At 38.3% G+C, this 13441-nt stretch overlaps 2 protein-coding genes across 5 annotated transcripts; one reads left to right on the top strand and one right to left on the bottom strand.

Moving 5' to 3' along the window:
- LOC18781849 (1-phosphatidylinositol-3-phosphate 5-kinase FAB1B) lies at positions 693-10902 on the top strand. Of its 2 annotated transcripts, XM_020561070.1 has the most exons (13): positions 693-1489; positions 1661-1837; positions 1987-2947; positions 3222-3959; positions 4757-4910; positions 5038-5382; positions 5708-6586; positions 6672-7003; positions 7308-7431; positions 7516-7686; positions 8089-9600; positions 9781-10047; positions 10197-10902. In XM_020561070.1, the coding sequence occupies exons 3-13, from the start codon at positions 2328-2330 to the stop codon at positions 10518-10520; spliced, it is 5466 nt and encodes a 1821-aa protein (XP_020416659.1). In that variant the 5' UTR covers positions 693-1489; positions 1661-1837; positions 1987-2327; the 3' UTR covers positions 10521-10902. The 2 variants fall into 2 exon arrangements, with proteins under 2 accessions (XP_020416659.1, XP_007214898.1); XM_007214836.2 differs by lacking the exon at positions 1661-1837.
- On the bottom strand, positions 11357-12488 carry LOC18784417. 3 transcript variants are annotated; one of them, XM_020561071.1, is made up of 3 exons: positions 12152-12488; positions 11799-11926; positions 11357-11675 (listed from the first exon to the last, which is right to left on the bottom strand). In XM_020561071.1, exons 1-3 carry the CDS (start codon positions 12305-12307, stop codon positions 11534-11536), a joined length of 426 nt encoding a protein of 141 aa, XP_020416660.1. In that variant the 5' UTR covers positions 12308-12488; the 3' UTR covers positions 11357-11533. The 3 variants fall into 3 exon arrangements, with proteins under 3 accessions (XP_020416660.1, XP_020416661.1, XP_007215134.1); XM_020561072.1 differs by having other exon boundaries at positions 11357-11680; positions 12152-12485; XM_007215072.2 differs by having other exon boundaries at positions 11357-11672; positions 12152-12485.

Raw genomic sequence — 13441 nt, 5'->3', positions numbered from 1 at the left:
ATATATTTCTCAACAATCATATCCAATATAAATATAAAATAGGTAAGGTAGTGACTGAGAATCTAATTGTATTTAGGAACAACTAATCACAATAAAGAATCTCTAATTATTTGTCCTTTTATGGCTTGAGCAGTGTGTGAGCTGTGAATCTGCTGCTCAAATCAAATCTGTGTGGACCAAACATAAATAAATAAAACGAACATGGAGGAAAAAAGGAGAAATTATATAATAGTACGGTAATACGGGCACGTGATATAGCTTATGCACGTGTTATAATATGGATGGACGATAGGGTTGAAATTCCCCCCATAACATGTGAACAAGTTATACCGCATTGCCGTAATCTTAATTCTTGACCAAATACACTAATATAAATTTATTGCAGCTTAAAAAAATAAAATTTTTTCCCAAATCAAGAAATTAGAAAGATCAGCATCATTAACAAAACAATTATCAAATTAATTCTGTTGAAAAATAACATTTATAGAAATTATTTAATAAAAACATTGCGTTGGCCATGAAAACAGCGCAGGGGCTGGCTTGTTGAGTATCAATGTCAATGGGCCGCTGACGCGTTTTGGTTTGTACAAATCCATTTGGAAATTTGGAGATTTGGACAGACAGCAAATAATTGCTTGTTTTTTTTTGGGTAAAATTTTGCTTGCGTTTTTGGACAATGATATTAAATTACTAAAGTGCACACAGGTGCCAGTCGGAGTCAAAACGTAACACGTACACAAAATCTATGTTCCTGCAGGAACACACGCCGAGGATACTTTCGATATTTCGCCAACTAATTACTACTCAGAGTTGGCTCTGACTTCTATGAAAGTGACGTCGTTTTTGGATATAGAGACCAAAAAAAAAAAAAAGTGGAAAAAAGAGAAGAAAATAATTAATTTTGAGAAAAATGGTAAGCTAGCAAGCACGTTAATAGGAGCGTGTGTATCTCTGCCACAGGAAAAAAAATAAAAACGAAAACAATAAAAAACTATTGAGAAGGGAGAAAAAGCACGAAACAGAAATTCAAAAAAAATAAAATAAAATAAACATTACTCAATCTGATATTCGAGTTCGTCGTATATATAACGAGATTTTTTGTCTTCAGATTGTTGCTGCTATTCAATGTGGTGTGCATGCATACAAACAAACACGAGGGACTGGATTCAGAGAATTGATATTGCAAAATCGACGAAGATGGTAGCTGTTATATTATTGCTCTGAGATTTTCTGTGTACAACAAAAATTGGCGCCTTGGATCGAGAATTGAAGCGTTTGGGCTTTGAATTGGGAACGAATCGATTTCTGGGTAGGAGGGTTTTCGCAGCTTTTCTCTACCGACCGACCCGTCTCTGTGATTCTCTTGGAGCTTTTGGTTTGTCTCGGTTTATCGAGGGCGCGTGGCGGCAATCTACAAGGTGCCCCCTTCCGGTTTTCACTGGAGGAAGATCTGATTGCGGTTTCATCTTCGTTTTACTTGAATCACAAGGTAAAATTTTAACCCAATTGTACCAAAAAAGAATATACTTTTTTTTTTTTGGTTTTTGAATTTTTTGTTTCTTAGTAGCAGAGTTTGTGTGTGTATAGACAAATAACGTTTCTTTTTTATGTTGGTGTTACATGGGGATTGTTTTTGAATGTGTGGTTTGTTTTTGCATAGGGGACTTATTGGGTTACGCGTGGGAGTGATTGGAGACAGATGGGTGTGAGTTTGGTCACAGAAAGAAGCGTGCTTTAATCTCAATGGTAGTGGTTAAGAAGGTGTTTGGGGTTTTGAGCTTCTGGGTTTTCTCAATCCAGTGTTCCTCTTTGTATTCGTTTTAACTTTGTGACTCGGGTTAGTTTTGTTTGGCAAATTGAGCTGTAGTCTGAGGAATTTTTTATTTTTGGGATCAGAAGTTGAATTGTGCGGGAAGTAGGATCTTGGTGTACAAATTTGAATTTAAGATTAACTCAAGGTATGCCTTGTTTTTTCTTTCTTGCCAGGTTCTGTTAGAGAAGTCATCTCTTGAATTGAAATAGAGAGCCAGGAGCTGCCTTAGTGCTTTCAGAAGTTGCTGCCGATGGGTGATTGATGAGCAAAGAATAAATGCGCTAAGTGTTAATCAGAAACTTTAGTGTTTTGATTTTGGTAGGCTTCTTTCATTTGGGGTGAATTTTGCCCAGTTTCTATCAAGACATGATTGTTAAGAGCGGTGATAAGAATATTTAGTGTTTTAATTTTGGTATTGTTTGGGCACTCCACCTTTCATTGTGGTAAATTGGTAAACCATCTAGTTTGGCTTGTTAAGAGTGGCAAATGAGCAGGGCAGCAGAGTCGTTTGTCGATGGCTGCGCCCAACAAGGTATTCTCTCATTTCATTTCCATGCTGAAATCGTTGATCCCTTGGCGTTCAGAGCCAGCAAATGTTTCGAGGGATTTTTGGATGCCTGATGGTAGCTGTAGGGTATGCTATGAGTGTGATGCACAGTTCACTGTATTTAACCGTAAACATCATTGTCGACTTTGTGGAAGAGTTTTCTGTGCTAAGTGTACAGGAAACTCAATTCCTGCCCCTTCTGGTGACCCAAGGACAGATCGGGAAGATCGGGAGAAGATTCGTGTATGCAATTATTGTTACAAGCAACGGGAGCAAGGCATAGCTATTCCTGATAATGGAATCTCAATTAACAACATAGATCTTAGCACATCACCATCAGAAACAAGTTTTGTTAGCTTTAAGTCTTGCTGCACTGCTAGCAGTAGTAGCTTCACTCTTAACTCAATGCCATATTCAGCTGGACCATGTCAACGACACCAAGATAGTCCGGGTTTTAGCCCGTGTCAATCATCTCTAATGAGTAGTAGCACAGAAAAGCAAAGCAAATTCGCATCCTGGAGAAGCAATGATTTTGTAGCAGATATAGGAGATCCATCGACAAACCATTATGAAATTTCAACAACCCGGTTTGTATTTCCTTTGTGCTTCGTGTTGGATCCACACTAGGACATGTCTAAAGCCCTTGTTTACATATTCTTTCATCCAGAAACTTCTTGTTATTATTACTTCAATTGTGAACTGCATTTTTGATGATCCTGATTCTTTGCATAATTTAGAAGAAGATAACAATGAATAAAATTTAAAAGTTTATCTGTTTTTTAAGCTTGGAAATTGATATATACTTAGTAGTGTTGTTAGCAGCTAGTAGCTACTAATTGGTTATTTATTCTTTGGCATCAGGAGTGATGATGATGATGTTGAGTATGGTGTATATCAGTCAGATTCGAAGAATTATCCTAATGCCAATGACTACTTTAGTCACATTGAGTTTGATGAGATGAGCAATGACGATGGATCAAATAAGGTGCATCCTGATGGTGAGAATATTGATGCAAAGAATTTAAGCAGCTCCTCATTACTTCACAGTTTTGACTCACAGAGTTTGGAGGAAATCCCACAGCTTGGAAAAAAAGAAGATGAGCATGATACTGGTGATGAATGTGAGGCATCTTCCTCATTATATTCTCCAGGGGATGTTGATGCAGAACCTGTGGATTTTGAGAACAATGGACTGCTCTGGCTCCCCCCCGAACCAGAAGATGAAGAAGATGAAAGGGAAACTGTTTTGGTTGATGATGATGATGATGGTGATGCTACAGGAGAGTGGGGGCGTTTACGTGCATCAAGCAGTTTTGGAAGTGGGGAGTATCGCAATAGGGACCGGTCAGGTGAGGAGCACAAGAGGGCCATGAAGAATGTGGTTGATGGACACTTTAGGGCTTTGGTAGCTCAGCTATTGCAGGTTGAGAACCTTCCTATCGGCCAGGAAGGAGAAAGTGAAGGTTGGCTGGAGATCATTACATCTCTGTCTTGGGAGGCTGCTACACTATTAAAGCCAGATATGAGCAAAGGTGGAGGGATGGATCCAGGTGGTTATGTAAAAGTTAAATGCATAGCTTCTGGATCTCGATGCGATAGGTAAATGGTGCATTATGATTTGGATATGTTATGTATACTTCTACTACACATCATTGATTTAATGGCTTTATTTTTCTGCAAGAATGATAAATGAAACACGGGTGAAGCTATATGAGCGCAAATTACTTTTGCATAGTTATCCATTTTGTAATAACATAAGAAGAGATATTTCAATAATCATTTTAAAGAGAATTCTCTATTTAGATCTAAAAGGTATCAGTGTTTCTTTTCTATGAATGCAAGACTTTTCAATCTCTACTTCTTAATTCATATTTAATGAATAGAGCTAAGTTTTCTCTACTTTTTAAAGTGGATTTGTTCTTATGAATTATTGCAATGCATATTTAACATGAGTTAAACTGCTAGGGATGTTCTTGGATATGATACTGTCCAGTTCATAGTTGTAGGTCTGTAATATTTTCTGTTTTTGAGCTTCTGCCTACTTAGATCGTACTGACGAGTTTGAGGGGAAAAAAGAAAGAAAACCCTGCATTAGATTGTACTGACGAGTTTGAAGAAAGATTGCACGTGCTGTTGTCACGTGATCCATGAGCTTATGCCTACTTAGATTGTACTGACGAGTAACTTTTTTTTAATCGAAAAAAGAAAGAAAATCCTGCACTTTAATTCAAATGGGTGTATTTATTGTAGTTGATATGTGGGGGATTATAGCTCCAGTGTTGTGGATTTGACTATTGCCCTCCCCGTCCTCTGAATCAAAATATAAAGAATATTGTTGCTGTAGAAGCTTTGAAAAGGTTGTTTGTTTTCTAAGGTTTTAATTGCTTTTCTTCTAGTATGGTGGTCAAAGGAGTTGTGTGTAAGAAAAATGTGGCTCATCGACGAATGACATCAAAAATAGAGAAACCTCGGTTTATGATCCTTGGTGGCGCTCTTGAGTACCAGCGTGTGTCTAACCTCTTGTCAAGTTTTGATACTCTGTTGCAGCAGGTTGTGATTGTCTAATCTTCTCTCCTCTTAGTTTTTCACTTGATGGTCTCTAGTGCATTGGAAACTATGTTTTTTCCTTAATTACCAAAAAAAAAAATCATTCTTATGCACTTATATCCTTATCTAGGAGATGGACCACTTAAAAATGGCAGTAGCAAAGATCGATGCACACCACCCAGATGTCCTTCTTGTAGAGAAATCAGTTTCTCGATATGCTCAGGAATATCTTCTTGCAAAAGACATATCACTTGTTCTGAATATCAAGAGGCCACTTTTAGAGCGCATAGCTCGCTGCACAGGTGCTCAAATTGTGCCGTCAATTGATCATCTCTCATCACAAAAGTTGGGCTACTGTGATTTATTTCATGTGGAGAGGTTCCTGGAAGATCTTGGTTCCGCCGGTCAGGGTGGGAAAAAACTGGTGAAGACATTGATGTATTTTGAAGGCTGCCCGAAGCCATTGGGTTGTACGGTAAGTCCTCAAAACTAACATATGATAGGGACCGTGATCACTTTATAACAAATTGAATAAGGTAAAAGTTCAAAAGGCTTATAAATAGCTTGGTTGCACTCATCCATCCACAAAGATGATGGCCACCAGTTGTTTGCGGGTAGTGGTTCCTGATCATTCTGCCAAGACCCACAGAATTGTGGTCTCAGGCTACTCCCAACTACACCTATTTATGAAGATTTTTTTTAATATGACGCTCAACAAATTTGTTATCCTTGTATACTGTACGTGCTATTCTGCAATGCTGTGATGTATTCATTTATCTATCTTGTCTATGCCATTCCAGATTTTACTTAGAGGTGCTAATGGGGATGAGTTGAAAAAAGTGAAGCATGTGGTTCAGTATGGGATTTTCGCGGCATATCACTTGGGTTTGGAGACATCCTTCCTTGCTGATGAAGGAGCTTCTCTGCCGGAGCTCCCATTAAATTCTCCAATAACTGTGGCACTTCCAGATAAAGCATCAAGCATTGAGAGGTCCATCTCAACAGTACCTGGTTTTAGTGTTGCTGTCAATGGACAGTCTCCGGGAGTTCAACCTCACAATGAGCCACGAAGATCCAACAGTGTCCCAGTTTCAGATTTGAATTCAGCCATTAACAGTATACAGCCTTGTGTACTTAGTGGTCGTACCTCTCTACCCACGCATCCCACTTCACGTTTCACCAATTCTACTGCTTTATACTCTGCCGCGTCTGGGAATGTTTCAGATTCTTATCATAATAGTCTTTCTCCTTACCACATATTTGATGGTCAAAATGAAATGGGTTCTAAAGAATCTTCGGTGGTGAAAGCTTCTGCAATAAAAAATGGCTCTGATATGATGTCTAATCATCTCATTGTCAATAGCATGAGGCCTTTAGAGGCTTTGGGACAAGGTATCTTGGCCAACACCCAAAATGATCAAGGTATTGGAAATCAACTAGGTAGTTCAGACAATTCATTGCTTCATCAAGATGGTAATACCCAGGTTGAGGACCCAGAACCTATGAATGAAGAGTTTCCTCCGTCACCTTCTGACCATCAGAGCATTTTGGTTTCCTTGTCATCCCGGTGCGTGTGGAAGGGGACTGTCTGTGAGAGGTCTCATCTGTTTCGAATAAAATACTATGGCAGTTTTGATAAACCTTTAGGACGGTTTTTACGGGACCATTTATTTGATCTGGTGAGTTCTTTTTGACTTTTATGTTCCTTCTTTTTTGGAACTTTGCGATACAACTTGAAACTGAAAACTCTTAACTATGTTTCAGAGTTATCAATGCCATTCTTGCGAGATGCCATCAGAAGCACATGTTCATTGTTATACTCATCGACAGGGTACACTTACTATATCTGTTAAGAAGCTACCGGAAATTCTCTTACCAGGTGAGAAGGAAGGAAGGATCTGGATGTGGCACAGATGCTTGAGGTGTCCAAGGATCAATGGATTCCCTCCGGCTACTCGCAGAATAGTGATGTCTGATGCTGCATGGGGTTTATCATTTGGGAAGTTTCTGGAGCTCAGTTTTTCAAACCATGCGGCTGCAAGCAGGGTGGCGAGCTGTGGCCATTCTTTACATAGAGATTGTCTTCGTTTCTATGGGTATTTTCGCTGTCACCCATAATTTGAACATGTGGTAACATACAAATTACAATATGATATATATGATAGTTTTTTCTTCTGTGTGTTGGGACCTGACTCTGTTGGTTATGCATAATTCAGTTGGACGATGTTAGCCTCCCACTTTTATCATCTCTCGTTAAATTTCAAGTATATGCTAAAAATAACTTCATCATGGCCAGTCAAGTAGTCACACGACTAGCACGTACCAAACTGATATGCGGGTTGAATGATAATTTCCTAAAAATCTCTCTCTCTATCTCACTGTCAATGTGTACTCATGCAGATTTGGGAAAATGGTTGCTTGCTTTCGGTATGCATCAATTGATGTTCATTCTGTCTACCTTCCACCTGCCAAACTGGATTTCAATTATGAGAAGCAAGAATGGATACAAAAAGAAACAGATGAGGTACAATTGCCATACATTTGGATATTTCATGATTGCATTGCATTATTGCTTTATGTAGCTGATTTGTTTATCTGGTTATATTAGGTTGTTGAACGGGCAGAGCTTCTTTTTTCTGAAGTACTTAATGCTCTTCGTCAAATTGCGGAGAAAAGATCTGGTTCAGGGTCACATACTAGTGGCATGGTAACACCTGAATCAAGACACCAAATTGTGGAACTGGAAGGAATGTTACAAAAGGAGAAGGTGGAATTTGAGGTGAGGCCTTCAATTATTCATGTGCCAAGCCTTAGTTACTGAATTTCATGTCAAGAATCTAAGCTTTATGCATGGCTAGTTGATATATATAGACTTTTTCTTTTCCTTTTCTTTTCCACTGCACATTATCTGGATGAACCAGATATAATACTTTATCAATCATCTTTATATGCATTCTGATTCATCTACAAGCTCCTTTAATGTAACAAGAGTGATGGAAGTATCCTTGATTGTCACAAAACTTTCTTGTAACTTTTATGTATAATCTTGTAGGTTTTATAGTTTCATTTACATCAATATAGTCTTGTCGATGAAGATGGTATTCTAACCAGTCTTTGTATATGAAATAAATTCTGATTTTTGATAATTGGCTTATCATATTTTTGTTGACGCTTTTTTTAGGAATTACTCCAAAAAACTTTGAACAGGGAAGCTAGAAAGGGACAACCTGTTATTGACATTCTGGAGATCAATCGATTGCGAAGGCAGTTACTTTTCCAATCTTATATGTGGGACCACCGCTTGATTTATGCAGCCAATTTAGATAACAACAGCCTCCAGGATGGTTTGAACAGCTCAGTTCCCGATGAGCGGAAACCTGTGGTTAATAATGGAAATATTGCCGATATGAATGTGGCAATAAAGCCAGGGAAATGTTATAATAGTTGTGATTCCTTTCTAGTGGATGCAATGCTTAACAAAGAATTTGACCATGGGGGAGACTTTGATAGCACTGCCGATACTGACATGGTTTACAAAGGGAGAGACATTGGTCAAGATTCAAATAATGAAAAAGAAGATGAAGCTAATCTCCCTGGTGAAGTGAGCATCTGTGATCAATCTGAACCTTTGAAACCAAGGACAAGTATGCGTAAGACTCTCTCTGATGGCCAGTTTCCTATAATGGATTTGTCAGATACCCTTGACACGGCATGGACCGGTGAAAATCAAAGTGGAATTGGAATAGCAAAGGACAATACCTGTGCAGTTCCTGTTTTAGCAATGGCAGATTCAAATGCCTCTCCAGTGAAAGAGGGATTAAATTTAGACCATGCAGAATACCAGAATGGTCCCAAGGTTGCCCATTCTGTTTCACCTGCATTGTCGACCAAGGGGTCTGAGAATATGGAAGACTCTGTAAGCTGGTTAAAAATGCCCTTTTTAAATTTCTATCGTGGGTTCAATAAGAATTTTTTATCTGCTGCTCAGAAGCTTGACACACTTGGTGAATACAATCCAGTCTATGTTTCATCCTTTCGGGAGTTGGAACTGGAAGGTGGGGCAAGGCTGCTTCTTCCCGTGGGTGTTAATGATACTGTTGTCCCTGTATATGATGATGAGCCCACAAGTCTTATAGCTTATGCCCTCGTATCACCAGATTATCATTTGCAAACAAGTGATGAGGGGGATGCTAGTTTTTCTGATTCACTGACTATGCAGTCACACCATCCTGATGATGACACGGCTTCTGAATCTCATCGAAGCTTCGGGTCTACTGAGGAAAGCATTTTATCTTTATCTGGATCTCGTAACTCCCTGGGTTTGGATCCGCTTTCGTATACAAAGGCTTTGCATGCAAGAGTTTCCTTTGGAGATGATGGCCCACTTGGTAAGGTTAAATACTCTGTGACATGTTACTATGCGAATCGTTTTGAAGCCTTAAGGAGGATTTGTTGTCCTTCTGAGCTTGACTTTGTAAGATCCCTTAGTCGTTGTAAAAAGTGGGGAGCCCAAGGTGGGAAGAGCAATGTCTTTTTTGCTAAAACCTCGGATGACCGGTTTATCATCAAACAAGTCACCAAGACAGAGCTGGAATCTTTCATAAAATTCGCACCGGGATATTTCAAGTACCTATCTGAATCAATTGGCACAGGAAGTCCAACATGCCTAGCAAAGATTCTGGGGATATATCAGGTACTTTTGTGTTAACCTCAAAAGCTGTCAACTATTCTAGTCAGATTAACCTGACAACTTTAGTAACAACTATTTTCTACTACTACTGCTACTACTAAATATTGATACCGTATCTTGCTGCATCAGCTACATTATTTTTCTTGATACTTACTCTTTCTGTGGTTGTATTTGTATTGAAAGGTTACATCAAAGCATCTTAAGGGAGGGAAAGAATCAAAGACAGATGTTTTGGTTATGGAGAATCTTCTGTTTGGAAGGAATGTGACACGGCTCTATGATCTCAAAGGATCTTCACGGTCTCGTTACAATCCTGATTCTAGTGGGAGCAACAAAGTTCTGCTGGATCAGAACTTGATTGAAGCAATGCCGACATCTCCAATATTTGTGGGAAACAAGGCAAAGCGTTTGTTGGAGAGAGCTGTCTGGAATGACACAGCTTTTCTTGCTGTAAGTTTTAAAACTCTCCTCTTTTTGTGTGCACTCGCATGCCTTGTATGAGCATGTTCTGAATGGGGTATCCTGTATTCCCGTATAGTGTGTACTAAACATAGATTAATCCCTTACCCATTCTAATGTCTCTACCGGTACTGATGCAGTCAATTGATGTAATGGATTATTCATTACTGGTTGGGGTGGATGAAGAGAAGCATGAGTTAGTACTTGGAATCATTGATTTTATGAGGCAGTACACGTGGGATAAGCACCTTGAAACTTGGGTTAAAGCTTCAGGCATCCTTGGTGGACCAAAGAACGCATCTCCAACTGTAATTTCACCGAAGCAATACAAGAAAAGGTTTAGGAAAGCAATGACAACCTACTTTTTGATGGTTCCAGATCAGTGGTCTCCTCCCTCTATTGTTCCAAGTACATCCCATTCTGATTTCGGCGAAGATGCACATGGTGGTAATTCGGTTGAATGACACTGTGAGTCAGTCCACGTGTACATTTAAAGCATGTGATTCAGGAATTGACCCTGCCACATGATTTCATTTTTTCATCATTCATTCACTTTCCTTTCTTTTTTGATATCCCAATTCTTTTGTATAGCAGTATCATTTGCATTTAATCTTTACTTGAGAAATTCATGATTATTTTGTTAGAAGATGCAGAAGAAGGCCGTCGAAGCCATGGAAAGTTTGGTCGGGGATATATAATTGGATGACCTCTCCATGAAATCCTTACAGGAATATGATTCTTGATGTATTTAGCATTACAACATCTATATTCAGTGAATCGTTTAGTCTTGTATATCTGTACATTAGATTGATGTTAATTTGCAATTCAATTTTGCTCTCTTCCAAAGTTTGGTTTCTGTTGGTTCATGTGGCTCAGACTCTATGTGCTTGTGTGCCCTTGTGTGTTTTTTAAACTGGTGACCAGAACCATGACTTCCGAGTCTAAAAGTGAAAAGCCTGTGGACTGCATATCTGCCAGTGGACCTGCAGCTGTTCCAGTACTAAAAGGATTGCTCATATCTTGACATAAATAAAGGACAGTTCTAGTCAAAGGTCGTTAAGAAAACCCAAGCATAGGGCTTGGTCAAAGAACGCCAAAAGGAAAAGAAAATAGAAATTTATATTATCTTTTACTATCCATGTAATTGCTTATTGAAATGAGTGAATCAGTGAACTGATTTTCATATAGACCGTTTTGTTTTCACACACATTACACGAATACTAGGACTCGAACTCATGAGCAATTATTCTAAACTACTACACTTGTGGGATTCTGGAAAAAAACAAAGAAGAAAAAAAGAAGAAAAAAGAATGTGCTTCAAAGACATTGTATTTATGCATGATATTCAATTATATGATTCATTGAAGGATATGCCTTTCTTTATATATATGTTACATAATTATAATTGGGGGCATATTCAAGTTGTGGAACCATTTTATATGATTTGACAAGAGACTTGACACTTGGGTTGAGCTGATTAGCGGTGAGTGTTGAAGCCATTGCAGTTTTTGATGTCCTCTTGCAGAACACCGCCTTTATCAGCACGGTTCAATTCTGTGTCTGTGATAAAATTAAGCCACCTTTGTTGTTGAAGTAGATCAAAGATCTCAGCGTCTCTGCTGAACTTGACCAAAACCAGTAAATAATCAGATGAGCCTAAAGTAAACTAGGTGATCAATTTCATAATCGATGCTTATTTGTGTTAAGATTGTGATTAAGATTATGATTAATTGATCATCTACCTGGGTTGACAACCTGTTCTTGGATTCTGTTGGTGATAATATCTAGGACCCTCATCAAATCCTTCACAAATTATTTCACCTCTGTCATCTTTGTAGCAAATAATTCCATTGGACCGATCCTCAAAAACCTGTAACAAGAAAAGAAAAAAAAAATACAATCAGATATTAACAAGAAATGTTTGTTGAACAAATCCCATTTCACCCCATTTTGTTTTAGAAAAGAAAAAAAAAAAAAGTTGGTGACTGATGCTGATTTTCAGGGTCTTCTTCTGTGAAAAAAAGTAGTTGTGCAGTTAAAATTCTTGCCACAGTGACTGGAAACAGGAAAATTAGTGAGAAAAAAAAATATTGACCTCTTCTCTCAAGGAGCATCTGATCTTGAGTGTAGAGCTTTTGATCTTGACAGAAACTTGACAGTGTTTGAGCCTCAAAACTCTGCTGAAAGGCCTTATTGCTGGACCAGATTTTTGGGTTGGGATACAAGGGGAGAAGCAACATGTTGCAGCCATTGAACTTATGTGACAGAAGAAGAGGAAGAAGAAGAAGAAGAAGCAGTGGTTGAGGAAGAAGACGAAGTACTATTGGTTGGCTTAACCAGAAATAGAATGATGCTCTAGTCGTATAAGTATTTTTCTGGTTTTGCGGGATGATCAAAGTACAGATATAAAATTCAATTATTGATGGGTTATGTCTTATCATGGTGCATTATATTAGTAAATATAGAACTCTTGGGCCCATCTTGCTTATCTTCTACCTGTTGTTGCCGGTGAAACCCAAGTTAGCTTATTGCTTGATGCTCTGCCTGTTTTGAGATCATTGGTTGGTGGGGTCTTTTCATAAATTCATAATAAGTCATCCATGGAATTTACGGAGAATTTATTCTTTCTTTTATTCTTTTTTCTCTTTTTGCTGGGGTATTTTTATGTTCATCTGTTTGTTTTGAAAAACCAAAAAAGAAGAAAGAAAAATAAAGGACAATTAAATATGGACAAACAATAATATTATGAGATGGGGAAAGTTGTATAAAATAGAAGATGCACATGGGGCCCTTGGCTATTTTTGTAGGAGTGATGATGTTGCAACATCATTCAATTTGCTATGTCTAGTGACTGAATATAATAAATTATCCTTGCTTTTACTTGTAACTTGCTCAGCTATTGGCTCTGCATCGGACTTCTTCTGCACCAGCAATTTATTTTAGAAAAAAAAAAAAATTATCTATCAATCAAAATCAAGGGTTCATAGAATAATAATCTCTTCTTTATTCTTATACCATTGTCTGAGGCAGTGTTTTCCAACTAGACTTACCACCATGCCTGCCCATCGCATCACCGCCCATGGAGTAAAAGGCTTTAAAAAGAAATGGAATATCTTATGCAGGCGAAGAAGTTGCCTACACCAGTATAATCCGTGTGCCATTCATATGATATAGCAAGTGTGAGACATCCGTTTCATGAAATGAACGTAAGCACGTATCTTTCTTTCAACAGAAAATGTGACTTTTCAATGAGAGCTTACCTTCAACATGACTACATTAATATGGCTAAATGTTGATCGTGTAATCATGGAGCATGTGTTTTGGTGTTGTTCCACTATGAGCATTTCTATATGAATTGCACAGCGACAAGAACATCGCCTTGATG

The sequence above is a fragment of the Prunus persica genome, chromosome G3, assembly GCF_000346465.2.
Source record: "Prunus persica cultivar Lovell chromosome G3, Prunus_persica_NCBIv2, whole genome shotgun sequence".
NCBI classification, from domain to species: Eukaryota; Viridiplantae; Streptophyta; class Magnoliopsida; order Rosales; family Rosaceae; genus Prunus; species Prunus persica.
Note: the sequence above shows the minus strand (reverse complement) of the source record. Positions and strands in the feature narration are given on the sequence as shown.